The sequence below is a fragment of the Motacilla alba genome, chromosome 4 (assembly GCF_015832195.1).
Source record: "Motacilla alba alba isolate MOTALB_02 chromosome 4, Motacilla_alba_V1.0_pri, whole genome shotgun sequence".
Taxonomy (NCBI): Eukaryota; Metazoa; Chordata; class Aves; order Passeriformes; family Motacillidae; genus Motacilla; species Motacilla alba.
The window spans coordinates 29,531,120-29,549,360 of NC_052019.1; the positions used below are offsets into that span (position 1 = coordinate 29,531,120).

The 18,241-nt window shown below is 39.2% G+C and overlaps 2 protein-coding genes across 25 annotated transcripts in view; one reads left to right on the forward strand and one right to left on the reverse strand.

Annotated features, from left to right (window-relative positions):
- PCM1 (pericentriolar material 1) overlaps window positions 1–2,846 on the forward strand; it is a 41,515-nt gene extending 38,669 nt beyond the window's left edge. For all 24 annotated transcript variants that reach the window (XM_038135400.1, XM_038135399.1, XM_038135407.1 and 21 more), the window contains 4 exons: window positions 698–945; window positions 1,141–1,233; window positions 1,357–1,480; window positions 2,517–2,846. In XM_038135400.1, coding sequence (XP_037991328.1) covers window positions 698–945; window positions 1,141–1,233; window positions 1,357–1,480; window positions 2,517–2,542 — 491 coding nt within the window. In that variant the 3' untranslated portion in view covers window positions 2,543–2,846. The remainder of the gene's footprint in view (window positions 1–697; window positions 946–1,140; window positions 1,234–1,356; window positions 1,481–2,516) is intronic.
- Window positions 2,847–3,444: 598 nt separating this feature from the next.
- LOC119700361 (general transcription factor IIE subunit 1-like) lies at window positions 3,445–9,233 on the reverse strand. Its single transcript, XM_038135423.1, has 4 exons — window positions 8,777–9,233; window positions 7,301–7,502; window positions 6,551–6,777; window positions 3,445–6,176 (listed from the first exon to the last, which is right to left on the reverse strand). The coding sequence occupies exons 1-4, from the start codon at window positions 9,222–9,224 to the stop codon at window positions 5,782–5,784; spliced, it is 1,272 nt and encodes a 423-aa protein (XP_037991351.1). The 5' UTR covers window positions 9,225–9,233; the 3' UTR covers window positions 3,445–5,781.
- Between the last annotated feature and the right edge of the window lie 9,008 nt (window positions 9,234–18,241).

Here is an 18,241-nt window from a genome sequence, read left to right on the forward strand (position 1 = left end):
GATGCTTGACATGAGCAAAAATTTTAGCTGTTTGTCGCAGCTCTTGGCACAGAACTGTATCAGAACTAATACATGTTACAGTGTTTTGATGTTTAGATTTGTCTTGTACTTGTTTTTTGTGCTACTACCATCTTCTAGTTATTGAAATTTCTATTTTAATTTTTTTTTCTGTGAGTAAAGTTGTAACTGATTAAGAGCAAAGAGATGCTTTTCCATCAAAAGAAGGGAGCATTACTGGGTTGTATGAATGTTATTTCTAGTGTAACTGTTATTACCACCTTCCCTGTGTTTTTCTGTTGCAAACATTCGTTCTGTTCTTGGCCTTCTTTTGTAGACTAAGAATCAATATTAGAGTGGCAAAATATTAAGGTATTTACTGTTCTGTATTATAGCTCCTCATACCTAGAATGAATATTTTGTAGTAGGTCACTTAGTTCTGGTAGTTGTTTTTTGTGGGTTTTTAAAAAACTTTTTTCAGTCAGAAATCAAGTCTTTCATGGGATAAATTGCTTATACTTAAGTGTGTAAGAGTACAAATAATTGATATTTTACTTTGTGTTGTCTAAGAGACTATAATTCACTTTCATTGCTTATTTGTAGCTTTGGATCATAATTTTTAAAAGAATAATAATAATTTTTGCATGTTCAGAATATTTTACTATCTCTGCCTAGTTGAAATGTAATTCTGTGGTTTTAGGTGAAGATGTGGCTGCAGCTGTGCATCATTACCTCAGTGTCATGGAGAATACACCAGCTTCAATAGCCAATACCCCAGAATCCTTTATAACAGCCACTGTGAATACTGAAGGATCAAGCTCATCTTTGGCAGTGAATGAAACTCAAACATCAGATACCACATCTGCAGAAAACAAATCTGGTGCAAGTTCTGAAAGCTCCATGGCTGGCAGCCCTGATACAGAGTCACCTGTGCTAGTGAACGAATATGTGTGTATATTTCAGTTAAGATCCATCCAAGAGAAATTACAAGCTTTTTTTATTTCAGTGTTATTTCTGATTTGCAGTCTTGTTTTGTTTCCCTCTGCAAATTTGATGTGTGCATTTTTTTTATGTACTTTAATAGTTTTGGAGTGAAAAGAAAACAAAATAGCGCTTCCTAAATACCACAATTTTTATTCACAGGAACCTGGTTCTGGAAATGTAAGTCAAAAATCTGATGAAGATGACTTTGTGAAAGTTGAAGACTTGCCCCTCAAACTTGCTGTGTATTCAGAGGTATTTTGCTGTTAATTGTGCAGTTGTTGTTTAGAAGTGCATGTGTAACTGTAAATGTCTGTGTTACCCAGACAGCAGCAAGAATTATCCAGAATTTTCAGGTTTGCTTTTTCTGTTACAAAGGCAGAAATAATGAAGAAAATGGAAACAGAGGCCCAAACCAAGAGTTTGTGTGATGAATTACTGGATGGAGGTGGAGATCAAGATCAAGAATTAGTCGGAGATGCCCAAACTTTGAAAGAACCTGGTAATTTTTTTTCTATATTCTGTACACATATTGGGAAAACACTCTGGAATGCTAGAATTTTAATATTGCTGATTGAAGTAAGCAGTTACCGTAGTGCAGTAAAAATATTGTGTTTTGTTATCATGCATTTGAAAGTGTTGTATTGATATGAAGGGATTTTATCTTGCTGTCCATCTCCCTTCTATATACTTTTTTAGATTCTGTGACTGATAAAGTCATAAAAATTAATATATTTAAAGTGCATGTCACAACATAATGGTTTTGAAACGTATTCAAATGGAGCAGTAGTTTTGTTTCTTGTTTCACAAGCTTGGGTTTAATAATACTGTAAGTTCTAATTGCTCTTATCTGATTTAATAACACTCAGTATAATTTCCTGATAGACCGTTCAGTACTTTTGTGATAGAAACTTTATGCAGACACAAAAACTTAATTATAATTCAGGTCAGAAATAATGTTGTTTTTTTCCTATAATATTGTGACAAAATTACAGTATTAAAGACTTCTGTTTTATTGTTAGACTTATAATTCTCTGGTAGAGTGTACAGTAATGGCATATATAAGGGGCATGAACTGGGTATTCTGATAGTAGCAGTTCTCTGCTAGTGTGCCTCCTTCCAATTCCTCCAATAGTATAAGCTGATGAACCTGCTTTTTATTTAGTGCATTTGCAAGCAGCACAGATTTTTTTTCCAGAGCTAAGTGTGAGGAAAGGTGCATCTTTCCTTCCATTTTGGTCACTGCCTGTTCAGCATTCTGCTTGTCACAACTCTGCCAGCACAAGCCTGTTGTGCCCGTGTGGTGGATACTGATGCCCAGGGCTGCTGTGGGAACAGTTTGACCAAGAATGCCATGCCACACCAAAGTTGTAGCTAGCTCTAAGCCATTCTTAAGCTGTGGATGGGGGGATGGCTGTAGCTGTTCAAGTAAGCCGTGGCTCAAAATGCTTGTGAGGATGAAATAGCAGTTGAAATGTGGTAATGAGCTGTTTGATACCTTGTAAATATTAGACAATGATTTTATTCTTATTTTACAGAAACTTTTGGAGCTCAAACTGCATAAGAATTACCCGAAGATGTCTGCATTAATAAACTCTATGTATACAAATGCATAAAGATCAGTACTAATTTCCCAGAATTCTGGAAGTGTATAAAAATGTAAAATTTTTAACACGCTGCCTCTTAGGGATAGGTATGTGATCTTCTGCCTGTGGCAGTTTAAACAGCTGGAACTGAATCCACTTCTATTCGGTTTTGCTGCACTGTTCTTTTTCTGTCTTAATTTTTTATTTTTTATTGTGACTTATTTGGTAATTTTAAAATTGTTCAAAATGGTAGTTTTAAATAAAGTTTGGACTTGTCTGTAAGTTTTCTCTTTTGAAAAATTTTCTTTGGCTTACACTGGTATGCTGAGTTTGTTGCTGGAAGTTCATTGACTTGTTGGCATGCTTGTAGCAGTTTGCTCTTCTCTTACAAGAAACACTGCTAATTTTCCTGGAGCAAGAAATTCTCCAAGTTTCTTCATCTTCTCAAAATACAAGGTATAGACACAGTAGAATACCTAGTGTTGTCTTTATAGCCTAGAGTGTAGCTTGTCTGTAACAAAAAAGTTCCTGTTCATGGCCTGTGGAATTCCTTTCTATCAGCACATTTATCTGAGGTGAAGTTGAATACCTCAGGGTTATAGTTTACTGCAGAAACCAGCTGTATTTTTCTGCATCTGTTGAATCCTTTTGATGTTCTCAGGATTAAACCTGTCTGAAAATGTTAATGTCTTTTCATAGCTAACTTAAAATTGCTGCAATTGAAGGTCTGGAGAATCTGTTCTAAAGTGTTTGACTTTAATTGTAGTTTCCTAAATTTCATTACAAAGTCAATGTTTTAAAAAACAGTTGAAGTCAGCACCTCCTGGAGTCTCAAGGTAAAGGCAGAATTACAGAAAAGTAGATTGGAAAACTTTGTTCAGTTTTTCAGGTCAGAGTTGCTAATAACATTTAGTCATAAAACTGAGCTAGAAGAAGCTTATTCAGCACATCTGCTACATTATAAAGATCCTGTTTACCTTAGACACAAGGCTTTTCTGAAAGTAGTTAAAAAGCACTGGTTATATTTAATTCAGGATTGTGTTGCTTTTCAGGTTAGTATGATAATATGGCTATATACTGTGGGAGACAGTATAGTGATGGTGAAGCCTAAATATGCTTGAAGTTGAAATAAAATGAGATTGTAATTCTTCTGTGATTTTTTTCTAGTTTGTTTGGAGTGTCTCTAGGTTTTATGAACAAATTTTGAATTGGCAGATTATGGTTACATGCCTCTCATGTGCAAGAATGAAAGTAGATTAGCAAAACGTTTTATGATAGTTTAGTTACTCTGCCGGCTTTACACTGGTGGTACTACTGTAGGCAGAAAAAAGTTACCATTTTGAGGACCAAGGAACTACATTGTGACAAAGGCAGACCTGTGAAACTGAAACAGTCAAACTTCTAATTGCTAATTAAGCACAAGAATGACTCAGACCTAAAAGAGGACACTTTTTATAAAGCAGAGTGAGATTATATGTGCAGTTTTGGAATACGGCTAGTTTATCTGTTGAATCATTAAATTCTAAGCTTAAAAAAGAGCCTGAGCACAACCCATTCCTGAATTCTTGCGCTGTAATGATGGGTTTAACCCCAGCCAGCAACTGCGCACCAAGCAGCTGATTGCTCACTCCCCAGCCAGTGGGCTCAGAGAGAGAAGTGGAAGAGTGGAAACAAAATAATTTGTAGTTGAAAGAAAGATTAGTAGGTAAAGCAAAAGCTACACATGCAAGCAAAGCAAAATGGCAAGCAGTTATTAAGCCACCTTCAGGAAAACAGGGCTCCATGATGCATAACAAGGACTTGAGAAGACAAATGCCATTACTCCAGCTGTTCCCTGTTCCTTCTTCTTTGAGCTCAATATGCTCATGATGCCCTATGATATGGGATAGCCCTTTGGTTGGTGTCCTGGTGGCATCCCCTCCAAGCTGTGCATCCCCAGCCTTCTCGCTGGGGGCACAGGGTGATAAAGCAGTCTGGACTGTGTGCAAGTGCTGCTCAGCAATAAGGAAAACAGCCCTGAGGTATCAACACTTATTTTCAGCATAGATTCAAAACAGCCCCACACCAGCTACTGAACAGAAAATTACCTGTCAGAACCAACAGTATGTGTACATGCAAAATGCATTGAAATTGTATTTCTTTGGTCATACCTTCTCTCTACTGTTTCATCATGGAATGGTCAGCAGGGACCTCTCAAAGTCATCTTGTGCCAGCAGAGCCACTCAGAGCTGTTTGCCCACGTGGTGTTTGAGTAGCTTCCTGGTGGGAGATTACCACCTCTCTGGGCAACCTGTGCCAGTGTTACCCTTATAGAGAAGTGTTTCCTAACATTCAGAGGGACCTTCCTCTGTTTTACTTTGTGCTCTTGTAGTCTACTTTCATTAGCGCTTGCTCAAGTAGCAGAACTGCTCATTAAGTTAAACTCTCACTTATGCGTAATGCCAGTCCTTGTACTCATGTAGTTCAGTTCAAGCAGAATTTGTTTCTTGCTTAAAAAGGACACGGAGGAGTATGGGAGTGAGATGGGAGAAGCAGAGTCTTGTGCTTGATACATTGCTTGCTCCCTTACTGATCTGGACCCAAATGAAATGCTACATTTTACTGTCCAGTGCCCTTTGCACAGTTCACCATTCAAGACAGTTCTATAGTGCCCTGCCTATGAAGAATTGGAAAAATTATTCATAGGATGAAAGTTCAGAGGCCAAAGTTGCTTCTCATCTATTGCTAATGCAATTCAGTAGCAGCTCTTCCCTTAGAAGGAGGTTGCTGTGTGACACCTGTCCTTTACTGTTGAACAGTGAGTGACCTAACACACCAGTGGAACACACATATGGAATGAAACCAGCTCATACTGAATTTGAACTCATTTTCACTACTGGAAGTAACTGTTACTTCTGGGAGAGAGGTGGAATAATTTATTTCTTATTATAGATTGCATCACTGCTTTTTAAATGTTATTTTAATCAGATCCAAATGTATCCCAAAATGATTCATGCTCCAAAACTAATTACATCATCCACAAAGTCTAAGCATTACAACAACAAACAACACTTGCTGTGGCTGCAATGATAATGTTTGAACTGTAGTTACCTACTACAGGATTACCATCTTGCTTAAGAGCAAGTTCAGACAAAACCCTTCAGTGGTAAACTTTGAAGAACATAAGTCAGAAGCCTTCATCCATTCTGTACAAGGTTGGATATTACTACAGTAGTAGTTACTCAAAGACAGACTGGAACATTTCTTGTCCTACTTTTATATAAGTGTCTCTCTCTTCATTTGTCATGAGAGACACAAGCTCTGGGTTTTCACTAACTTGGCCATATGAACAGGGCTGGCCAGCTACCATTAAAATCGGACCCAGAGTTTCCTGTTCCTCCTCTTGTTCAAAGTTGCTGCCTGCTACTTTCATTCCTTCTCCTCTTGAGTGCTTGGCATCCTCTTCAAACTCACTGCTATCACTGTGTGATCCATGGAGTTTGCTTTTCACAATAGGAGCCTGGACTGTGCTAGATGATGACTTGGATTCATGGATCAGAAGAGTCTTGATGATTTCATTATCAGTGACACTTTCTTTAACATTTTCTTCAGTTTCTTCAGAAGCATTTACTCCTAATACACAACACCAAGTGTTAGAAGGATCAAGCATTTACAGTTATCACATAGGTATCCTACATAGATGATTTTTTTCTACTCTGGATCTTTTTTCCCACTAGAATTCTCTTGAAATACAGATGTTTCCACTGTAAAGATTACCACTAAAATTACTGCATGGCTAAAACCAGAAGTTTTAGGACACACCTGACTTCTGGCTTTAGGAATATAACCTCAATCAGTCTTAAAACTAGATTTTGGAAACTAAGATCTGATAACCACTAGCACAGAATTGAAACAGTATCTTCTAAACCAAGCTCACTACATTTTCAGTGGGAAAGCTGTATTTACACTAAGGCTGAAGAATTAATTGGTGAATTCACTAAACTTACCAACACTATTGTTGGTGGCTGTTGCTGCTCCTTCCACAGTGCTCTGTGACAACCAGATAGGTTGCTTTTCAGTTGCTTTGTCTCTTCTTTTCTTCTCGTGCTTTGAGTCTTGGATATCAATAGTTAAGTTTTGGGTGTATGTAAGGCCAAAAGTAGAACTTCTGTGTGCCCGTTTTTCAGGGTGGCTGCAGGATTCCAGCACACTTGAGTCCAACTTCAGATCAAAGCTGAATGAGACGTCACATTTTGAAGAGGTAGAATTTGGGCAAGAACCTCCCACCCCAGTTCCCATTAAAAAAATCTGAACAACAATCATAAATGAGCAACCCCCAAAAACATGTTATATCAGCAGACTAGCTTTAACAAGTGCTTTAATAATTTACATTCCCTTTTACCTCTCAGAGTCAAGTGGTTCTGAACCATTGATTTTTGCAAGGTCTCCTCAGTAGTGCATCTCTGGATGAAGCACACCAATAGAGAAATACTATTTTCTCAAAGAAAGGGCTATGAACAGCTGAAGGAGTAATTTGGGAAATAAATTACTTTAAAAAATGCATCAAAAATTAAAAAGGTATAGCAATAATTTAGGATGCCTTAGATATTACAGACTTCTCCATTAAACAGCTGACTGTACTGAACAAAGCAGAATGGAGTACATAGGCTGCAAGTTCAGTATTTCAAAGATTTTACAACTGTTAAGTTGTTGGGGGGGATTTGTATTGATCAGAACTTCTAGGGTGATGTTCATACCTTTCTGATAATTCTGGTATTTCTGTTGGCTGAGGCTCCAGCAAGTCATAGGGCAGCACAATATCTTCGGTCTCACGCAACAGCACAAAGACAGGCTCGATCTGCTCATTGAACTTCGCCAGCAATGTTCGAGTGTCGTGCTTTGGAAATGCTGAGCCATCTTCCTCTACTTCGGTGTTGCAGTAAGTGCAGCGAAAAGTCTCTGCAACATTTTCCATTTTCATGTTCATAGAATGCAAAAAGATCAGCAGGATGTTGTTAAGCAGCCTGCAGTCTGGACATCTACCCAGGTATTCTGGCTTAGTCCATTTCTTCACATTAACTAGGGGAACTCAATTCTACAGGCAACCTTGAGACAGACTGGTATTACACACTTTATGCAAGTGAGAAATGTCTTGGGAGAGAAATTTAGGCTGGATATACATGCACTATCATCAGTTTATTTTTTCCTTCTCCAGTCTCATCTTCTCAGTTCTTAATGTAACAGAAGACTTTTTCAAGCATAAGTAGCATCTGGTTTTAGTTGTTCCAGAAGCAAACTCGAGGTACATGCTAGAACCCCATAATTATGTCTTTGGGAAAACAAACTTAAAAATTATTCTGTGAAAATACATCACCAGTTTCAATGTTTGCATTTCAGTAACTCAACAGAGCCCTCCATTTAGAAGAAAGGGATGATTTTGCTAACTGGCAGAACACAAATTTCACCATTAACATTTCTGGTTAGTCATATATAAAGGTCATTCTGCCTAGCTGTGGCATCCTGTGCAGATCACATGACCCACATGTCAGCACAATATCTGTGCTCTGTGTAATGTATTGCACTATGATGCCATTTTGACTCATTTTGAAATAATACTCTGTAGTTATTTTGATTTTAGAGAAGAAAAATCCACAAGCTCTGACACCACTTCTGCTGTGGATGTGTCGTGTTGACCCGTGAGAAGCCTCAACTTCCTAGCCCAGGAGTGACGGAACAGCTCTGCTGCGGTGCCATTGAGCTGCAAGATGCTTATTACAGTAGGTGACTGCAAACAGTTTTACCCATCTTGTCCAACTTGTCAGTCAGAAGGACTGACCACACAAATGGATTAACTAAGAGATTCAAAGCAGAGTAAAGACAGTACTGTGATCATATTTCCATATGAGGAAGTGAGACTCACAAGACTTGGATGAGTTAAGATTACTCAACCAGGTTCAAAGCAAAGCTGAGGCCTGGAATCTTATTCTCAACTCCAGCTTGTACATTCAAAATTAGTCTTCCTTTTTTCTTTATTTTTTTTGGCATGTTCTATAGAGGCAGCACTTCTCTTACCCTTACCTCCCAGCATCCCCTGTTCCAGGCCTCATCCACCAGCAAACAAGAAGCACATTCTAACAAACATGCTTTTATTGCAAAGTTCACTTAAGAAACAGTTTTGTGCTATCAGGGTTATTCTTTAAGATAATAGCAGATCAGCAATATAAGTAACGCACCTGTAAATGCATCAAAGAGCTGATTGACTTCAAGGTCCGTGTACGTGCTAGAGCAAGATGGACATTTAAAAGAGGATCTGGTCGTTGAATCCCGCTCATCTGCTTCTATTTTCCGGCGTACATGATCCAGTTTGTATTTTACCACATCCACCAGCACCTTGTAATTGATGTAGTAGTAATTGTGCCTCATGCTCTTGCCGTTGGGCCCCGTTTCAACTCGCATCCGCAGCTTCACCAGCTTGTCCGCCTTGAGCGCGTTGAGGGCAGTGCGCAGTTGCTTACGCTCGTACTTGAGCAGCTGTAACAAGTCCTCCTCTTTCACACAGGGGTAGCGGATCAGCACATCCAGGGCCAGGGAGCACTCCACACCATAGAAACCACGCACTATGTATTTGGCCAGGCGCTTTAGGGCTGCCGGCACCTCGCTGGGAGCGTTGTGCTCCTCCATCAGGAGCTGAACCACTGTCAGTGAAGAAGTGCTGTACAGCAAAGAGAAAGAAGGTGAGCTGCAGCAAACACTTCTTAGCCCTCACAGGCAGGTGTAAAACATGTCATTTGCTGTGCTGCACTTCTGCAAGAGTCTTCACTGAATAGAGGAATGTAAAATCCTTAACCTGCATTGGGGATGGGGAAGGTATTAATAGGTATATCAGAAATTGTCTAATCTTGAAGTGCAATGCTTACTCCTGAAATACTGATATCCTCTTGTGTAAAAATCCTCTTTTTGTAAAAAATGTGTAAAAGGAAGATATCTAGGAAAGTGTGTTACAGAAAGTTCATAATCCTCCCAGAAGACAGCACATTTAACTTACATGTCTAGGTCAGCCTGTTTGTATTCACAGCCAGCCAGATAAGAGCAGAAGTAAAAGTAAAGCCTTCAAAAATAAAGCTCAGGACAAGAAATCTTAGTTGAAACTGTATCAGCCTTGTAAAGCAACAAGAGACATTTGAGAACCTGTTCACATGCTCTTTGTGATATTTCTGCTGGCTGCTGTGATCAGACAAAGATTTTGCAAAGCTGGGGCACAGGATGCTCCAAGTTATCTGGCCCTCAGCACAGGGTAATTGGGGTTGCACATTTTATCCCTTAGTGCTCTTCTCATCTAGAAGTAGGACTTCTGGCCACATTCCTCATTAACGAGAATGTAACTAATTTTAATCAGTCCAACTGTTCTAACAGTTTCTTATTTGTAAGGAGGTAGAAGAAAAAAAAATTAAGATGTGTTTCAACAAAGCCAAATGCCAGTTTCCTTCTCTGAGGCATGTTAAAATCCTACAGTAGTGTTTGACACCACTGCCTCTAGCCAGATGGTTTTGCAGGGAGCCATGCAATGCACAGCCAAAGTGCTGGTGTAGCCACTGGGTCAGGAGCTGGGAGGGTAGAGGAGGGCATGTTATGGCACACTACATCCAGCCCTGGTACCCACTGCAGAGGGTGGTAAAGCTCCAGCCCAGGTAACTGCATATTGCTATCAGAGCTTCCAGGGAACCTTTACCAGAAATCCTAGTTAAACAAACAGAACCACTTGCACTAGCCTAGTACTTGGGCTATAATTAAATTTGCACTTCACAGGCTGCACTTTATGGAAAACAAAGGCAATGGAAACCTGTTGGTCTGAGTCTGGAAACCCTGAAGGTGATAGCACCACACTGACCTAAATTTCCTACAGGAAAAGTGAGGGAACACTGGAATGGGCTGTCCAGGAAAGAGGTTGAGTCTGTGTACTCCAAGAGGACAAGAGCTGAAGAGGACTGACTTGGCTTTGAGAGTAGTTTTGCCATGAGAAAGGGACCAGGTAGCCTCCAGAACCTCCTCCTAACCCAAATTCTTCTGTTCTAAGAGAGTTAAAGTTAAAAGCAGTAAGGAGTGAAGCTTTGGCAACATCAGTCTGTTCCTTGACAATCTTTCCCAGACTAAGAGCAGCGTTACTGTGCTTTTTGACAAAAGCCTTCATAAATAATCACTTTTAAAAGTTGTTCTTTTTGTTATTATTATTTTTGTATTACTCTTTCACTTCTCCTTTGCCCTCATCCTCAAAAGAGGCTTAACACATTTAATCCACAGAAAAATATGGTAACAGATGCTTCTGTTTCTTCCTCTTTCTGGCCTAATTTTGAACTTTTTTTCTGTGCAGTGCTTTATAGTTAGCCATAAGGAAAGGATAGACAACATCTTCAGCCACTTCCAGAGAAGAGTAGCATGGCTTTGAGTTTCCTCAGGGAAGTGCTCTGGAGAGCACTGAGCCTTGTCCTTCCACACTGGGCAGAGTCCCTGGAATGGAGGCACTGCAGCCTTCAGTACAGGCCCAAAGGAAAGCAGCCAGCATGGAATTCTGTAGCCCAGCCCAGCCCTGCTGAGGAGCACCAAGGGCAGCCCCAGCTCCAGCATCTGTACTGGGAGTGTTACTGCCCAAGTGCATTGGTCTGGGATACATCTCAGAAAGGGCTGGGGTGCCCTCTATGTGGGTTTGTGTCATATGACCTCCAGTTGGATTGTGGCAGTATTAAACAAAAAGAACAAAACTGTTTCTTCATCTAGTTCTTGGCTAGTATGTCAGCAGGATGCTGGCACTCAAAGGACTTGTATTAGGTACAGCTCTCATGAGTCTTTATTCTTAACCTAAGTCAAATACAGAATGAAATTATTTCAAAGGGAGTGTGATAAGTAGGTAACATCATTAGGGAAGAAGTAGGACCTGAACTGTAAGCAGGAGGTTTGCTGACCTATGAATTTTCTGGATGACTCCTTAGCTCAGACTAGCACTGCGTACTTGCATCTCTAAAGCAAGCACTACTCTGAAGTGTTTCTGAGCACTTTGATGTTGAAAGCTTGTCAGGCACAGTCTTACAACCATGTAAAATAGTCATAAAAAAAAAAAAAACAAAAAAACCAAACACACAGAAACCCTACAAACTCCAGAAAACCCCACCACACTCCTACAGCAGAGCCTAACCTCGCCCCCTGCCACACATAAACATATACTTTAAATATTATGAACATATTCTGGGATACAAGTTTAAAAAAAAAAAAATCCATAGAACTCACTGTCCACTTGCAGGGGAATTTTAAATATACAAGCCTTTGGTTCAATAGAAAAGGAAATGGCTTTCTTTTACAAAAATGACTGAATTTGACCTGAATAAGAGACATTCACGGAAAAAAATCCTCTCAAGAAACCTTCCTTTAGGCTACAAAAGAATGAACTTCAGATGTATTTTATAATAAAAATTACTTAAAATAAAAATAGAGGGAAGCTTTTTCTACTGTGCTCTGCTATATTTGATGTTTTATTTCTCCAATCCACTCTGACAAACTTCTCATCATTTAATCACCCAATTTGAAATCTCACAGTTCATGAAAACTACTGCTTTTTAAAAGCTATTGTGTAGTTTTCAGTTGACAGGCAGCAGTTCTCTTTTGAGAGGAGCTGGAGACCACACTTACCAAGAAAAGGAATAAGAAGTGTGTAGCCCTCTGAAATGAGAAGGGCTTTAAACAGAATTCTGCTCTGCAGCTGATCTACAGTCTGTGTTAAGGAGACAGGTATTCTGCTACTCACGTAGATTCTTCCCTCCCTTTTTTCCCCCCCAGCTGATAGCATGTATGGACAAGATATTCTAGAAGTCAAAGAGTTTAACTTTGAACTTCCTCTGCTTTTAAAGTATTTATTTTTATGAGGGTAGGAGCTATCTTCTTAAAACACTTATTTTAAAAATTATTCAATAACTTAGATGTTTGAGTAGCCCTGCTGCATATAGTTTATATGGAGCCATTCCCATAATCAGAAACTACATTTAGGATCCCCTTTTTGCTGTGGGAAACCTACACAGAGTTGCTTGTTGTGCCAGCAGGCAACTATTAAAAGCAGTATTTCAAGTCAAGAGGCATCATATAGAGCAAGTTTTGCAAGGTTTCTCTGAAGCCAGTTGCTTAATTAACATTTTTTTGAGCTGTCTGAGAAGACAAAGTACCCATCTCACAATTTGAAAGGCACTAAACCATAAAGATTTGATAGGATTTTGCCAGACTTCATATAACCCTATCACTTACAAATCAGTTAAAATCCTTATCATTACCTCTCTTGTATGGGCAGAAAACTTCAGGCTGATGTTGTAGAGAAATTGCTCCTTTCCTAAGAGCTCAATGTAACTGCAAAACAACTTTAAGTATTTCCCAGCCTTTTCCTAGACCTATCTGTGATAAGCCCTAATCATCACCCAGCTGATGCAAGAGTCCCCAAATCACATTTCATTAGCAACTGAGTGAGTTCAGCCTTATATATGTTGTGTCATGATGAAGCTATAAATCTTATTGCTCCATGAAATCCACCTACAACAGGCAAGGACTGAAAATGTGACTGCAATCTTTGATTAGTGTTTTCATTAGCATAACTTTAGAAGACTAAAAGTAACATAATCATTAACTCCTTTTGTTGTTGTTGTGAACGAAGTACTTAGGATAGGTAATTTACATAATTTGTTTAGAAGCTTTCAGAACCGAACCAAACTGGAAATTTTAGTGTCTTAAAATAAAAACTGGAGTCATTACTAGTTCCCATATTTTTACTTATTAATCCTTTTAGGTGGTTTATGTCTTCAAAAGGAAAGAAAGAGCAATTTTTCACTGTACCTTTCTAGAAGACAAAGTTATGGATGCTATTTTATGGATTAGATATCTCTGTTTAAAAACAATGTTGAAATAAGGTTGCCAGACATTGTACAGTACAGGGCTAAAATACTGAATTCTATTAGGATTGCAGTCATCACATTTCATTTCAAATCTGTGCTTCTTTCAGAACTTCTTTTATATCTGCACAGTGGAGGCTGGTGTTTTGTAGTGATGTGACTTACAGCTCCACTGCACATGTTGCAGCAGGTATTGTGCTTTTGCTACTGCTGTTTGTTGCTGCATTTCTGACTCTCTGACTTGCCAGGCATGTGGGTCCACTGAGGACTCAAGGTGTGGGTGTTTGTCTGCATAGGACAGATTGTGGGACTGGCATCTGTAAATGTCACTACAGAAGGTAGTGCCTCTGAGAATTGGTGGATACCAGAAAAGAAACCCCCACATATTTTAACAGTTGTAACCAGGAATTTAGATTCAAAAACTCTAAAGGTTTGAGACTGCTTTTTAGAAACTGCAAGAAGAGGTGACTATAAAAAAAATCCCTGATATTAGCTCTGGTCTTGCTTTGTAATTTATAGTAGCAGAAATTGGTTTCATCCTGTATGCTGAGAAAAAATCTGCTATTGCTCTTTTTTTTTTTTTTTTTTTGTTTCATCATTTATAAGAATCCACTTGGCAGATACTCAGAGCTCAGAAGTATATTTGGCATGAATCTTCAACTGCAAATGTAGAATGTCCACTGGGTAACATTGAAGAGCTATACGTCATTCCATATAGTGGTTCTTGAGCATACTCCTTTGTTGCCATGTTACAGCAGAAAATGCAGGAGAGCAAGACTGCTTGCTGCCGCCTGTTGGGTTTAGTCTGTGGGAAATGTTTACAATAAACAATTCCTGTGGGTTTCCTTGCCCAGTGGTTTGAACAAGGAAAGTGTCGTGTAACCTCAGTGCTGTTATTCCTGTTACAGCCCTCAGCCTGCCTGTGGAAGTGTAGAACCAGATGACAACAAAACAGCTTTCTAAATTAAGGAGAGGGATGGTGTGGCTGGTAACAGTGCTTTCAGAAACAGGAAACGGCTGTCACCTGTCATGCTGTGGCTGACAACTCCTTTGGCAAGAACAGCTAACCCCCATGTAGCAGACAGAGGTGCTGGCTCAGCTCTGCACACTCAGAGCCAAGCCAAAAGGAAAAAAAAAAAAGAAAAATAAATTTTGGTATTTATTAAAAAAAAATAAAGTATTTCAGACTGCAGGTAGCCCTGACACCAAGGGCCGTGGGAAGTAGGATTTGTGCTGGTATGTTGTTGTGATATTGTGTAACATGGACATTATTGAAAGTGGGAGCTTGAGACGGGGATAGGCAAAGTCACTTGGCTTCCTTTCAAACCCATTTGGGTGGCTGGGATGTTTATCTGGAATGATATGGGCATGCACTGCACTTGCAGGCTACTTGATAGGAAGGAGGCAGATAATCAACTGAGTAGTCTCAGTTTCTCCTTTCCATCCAGTCACATTTACTTCTTTTTCCCACCTGGTTCACACAGAAGGCATAAAGGTTCATGGAGCTGGATATGGCCATCTTAAGAGAACTGTTTCCAGCTCTCAGGGGATGGTGCATGTAGACCTCTTGCAGAAATGTAAATGTAGCATTTTGGAAACTAAGCAGATGCAAATTATATGTAACCACTCAAAGGTTTAAATACTGGTGCAATTCAGATGGTGGGTGTAGCCTGAGAAAAGACTATGTCTAATCCAAACATTAGACTATGTCTAATCCAGGTACCTGAATTAAAGTTCCGCTTTAAAAACTAGACAGCAACTCTTTGCTACAACTCAGTGCTTGTGATATAATCTTTTTTAGTGCAGACAAAAAAAAAATCTTTCTTACTGAGATGACCCATTTTCACTGAAATATAAAGAGAAGAAAACCTAAGGATGTTTTGGGTTTCTTTTCTACACTGTGTATCTGCAAAATAGAGAAAACTTAGCAAGTTTAAAAGAAAGACAAGACTAACAGTACAAAACATTAAGCAAAGACTGGAGTTACCTTAATGCAGAATCTCCAGCAGAGGCAGTCTCACTACTGGGATCCTTCTATTGCTCATGTGTAACCCTTGAGCTAGGAGAACAAACTTTGCAAAACAGATTAGACTGATTGTCCCATATACAATTAATGTAATTCAGAGCTGATTCACTGTAGATCAGAAAATGTCCTAAGTATAGTGCTTCTTGGTATGTAAACAGGCTAGCTCCTTTTTAATTATTGTCCTCTCCTGTAGATAACTGTGTGGGAGCAGACATAGTTATAAAGGACCTTTAAAATCTTTGATTCTGCCAAGTTACAATGGTCTGAAAAACTGGCAGGCAGAGCTCGAGGGAACAACCACACAGTCTGCTTGGTTCTAGATCACAGCCTTTGGCCAGCTGGTATGTTCAGTTTTCAGACTCTCTTAACTGTCAAAGGCAGCTTCTAATAAAAAAGGAATAAATATCTGCAGTTTTCTTCCCAAGGCAAACTGTGGCCTGTGCCACTTCTTTGATTGAGCATTACTTCTGGCTCATCTTGTTCTTCTGGTCCAAAGGATGAGAGAGAGGTTTTACTGCTCAGAGAGCTTGGGTGTGCCCTTCTCACTAAGAGTTCTGGTCCTCCAAAAGCAGAAGAGTTCGTCTGATGATCCATGCCATAAGCAGGATCTTGTCATAAGCTGCTGTTGCCAGCCACTGAGAGGAAACTGAGCTTTTTCTTTGCATTTCTTTCTCCTTGCACCTATAGCCCAAGGAGCTGGCTGTGTGAAAGCAGGACATGAGCTTGTGCTGGGAGGAAGGAGTATTTATTTAATTGTTAGTTGCGGAGCTTGCCTGAAGCTCTCACCTGCTGCTTGTCCATCCACTCTTCATCATGCCTGCTCACTCCACTGAAAATCTTATATTTGCTCTTGCTGCTTTCCTTGGAGGTATTTGCCAGGACATCTATGGGCCCTGCTCTGGAGTTTTGCTTCTAAGCAAAGCCTTGACTTGTAATTGACTCTAAAGCAAACTCACTTGCACGTGTGTCCCAGAACTACTGCTTGATTTTGATTAAGATTCAAATTCCTGCCTTCTCATGTCCTCATTAACTGCCAAAATTTTGCTTTTTAACATGGGAGATGACATTCTTTCTTCCTCTGAAATGGTATGGGGCTTCATTGCATGGGTTCCTAAAACTGTAAAAGTGAAAAATTTTTTTTTTATCATTTAAATGCCTGCACCCAAGCAGCTTGGTCTCTTGTGTAACACCTTATTTTATCTAGTTTACAGTAAACTGGATTAACTCTTTGTATTTACATAGACAGTAAATGTGCTAGAAGCTAAGACTGAGGCTGGTTTTTCTAGAACTATGTTATGCAGTAATAATCAAAATTTTTCTTGTTGCTCACATATTCACCTTTTTTGCAACGATTTGATTGTTTTTCACAGCAGAGTTAGGAAAGCTGCATAAATCTCTTATGTAAACTTAGAGAGAAAAGTAGATATGGCTGGTTACTTGACCTGGGAAAAAAACAAACCTAAGAAAAAGTAATCAGACCACTGCCTCAGTGTTTGTGAGAGATCTCAACTATGTGTGCAGCAAATCAGTATTAAAAAACCACACCCATTGCCATTGTATCTTTCTACGTAAAATAAAAGGCAGCTAAACAAAATCCCAACATTGCAAGTAGCTGCAAAACATTTCTTCAGTGGAATGGTTGCTGTGCCTAGAGCAGCAGCAGCAGGGGGAAGGCAGTAAACTGACATTAAAAATAGGTATGTCTATCTGTAACAAAAGCAAATTAAACTTTTTTTGTCTGGCTTGAGAAAACTTTTAGACTTGACAGGTGAAGGTTAAATCAATAAACAATCACATTCATCACTTTTTGTATAATAAGGCAGACACAGTAAGACAGTTGTTGAGGGCTTTGTTTTTAAACAGCTTTGTTTATTTTAGTCAATAGCAGCATAGGCATTCAGGCTCTGGACAGACATTTATAGAATTTAGCTGTCCTTTTGCAATTGTAAAGCAATTTCAAGTGTGGAAATGTGGATTGTCTTGCACAAGGGACATTACTTAATAACTGTCACTAGTCTACACTGCCTTGTTCTACATATGCTAAAGTGGGACAAGACTAATTAAGCAAGTAAACTGATTTTTAAATTACGCAGTAATTTGATTATGGATGTTACACAACTTCATTCCACATAAATCCTAACAATCCCCTGGCAGGTTAAGGTGTGCACTCAGAAACATGTGATGGGCTCTTCACAGGACAGACTGCAACATCTGACTTGGTTCAATTGTCTCTTATGAATCAAATGGCCCAGGAGCTGCCTTTCATACATGCATTTTTCACTAATTTAAATTGTATTGTTATGTTTTGTTTCAATAGATTTAATATTGGGTTCAAGAGATTTCAATATTCATAGTTGAGATTAAAAATGGACCCTGGTACATACAATAATGCTAACACACCTCTCTGCTTGCATGCTTCAGTTAAAAAAGAAATTAGATATACAACTAGACTAGCCCTTGTTTAATCAGGGGACGTTGCTTTCTGTGTGCCCTCAATTTGTCAGTGTTACATCCCCCTTAACTGCTTCTTGCTGTGCTACTACAGGCATTGTTCTAAGGCCTAGAATATCAGTACTTCATTGTCTTCAACCAGAAGCAGTGTTTCTGTATCAGCTGCTAAAATTATTTGGTAAATAGCATTCTTGTGTAGAAAACACAGGAGCTGGAACTGTAAGCTAGTCCCAGCTATGCAGCCAGTGGCACAGATAAAATTACTGCCTCCTACATTATCTGCTTCCTAGGATATTAGGATG

Excerpts from the sequence above, each read along its gene's own strand:
- LOC119700361 (XM_038135423.1), bottom strand. The coding sequence starts at position 9,224 with ATGGAGGAGCACAACGCTCCCAGCGAGGTGCCGGCAGCCCTAAAGCGC. Across the intron at positions 6,778-7,300 it reads ATACCAGAATTATCAGAAAG|CTTTGATCTGAAGTTGGACT; the intron begins GTATGAACATCA and ends CGTCTCATTCAG. Across the intron at positions 6,177-6,550 it reads AGCCACCAACAATAGTGTTG|GAGTAAATGCTTCTGAAGAA; the intron begins GTAAGTTTAGTG and ends GTTGTGTATTAG.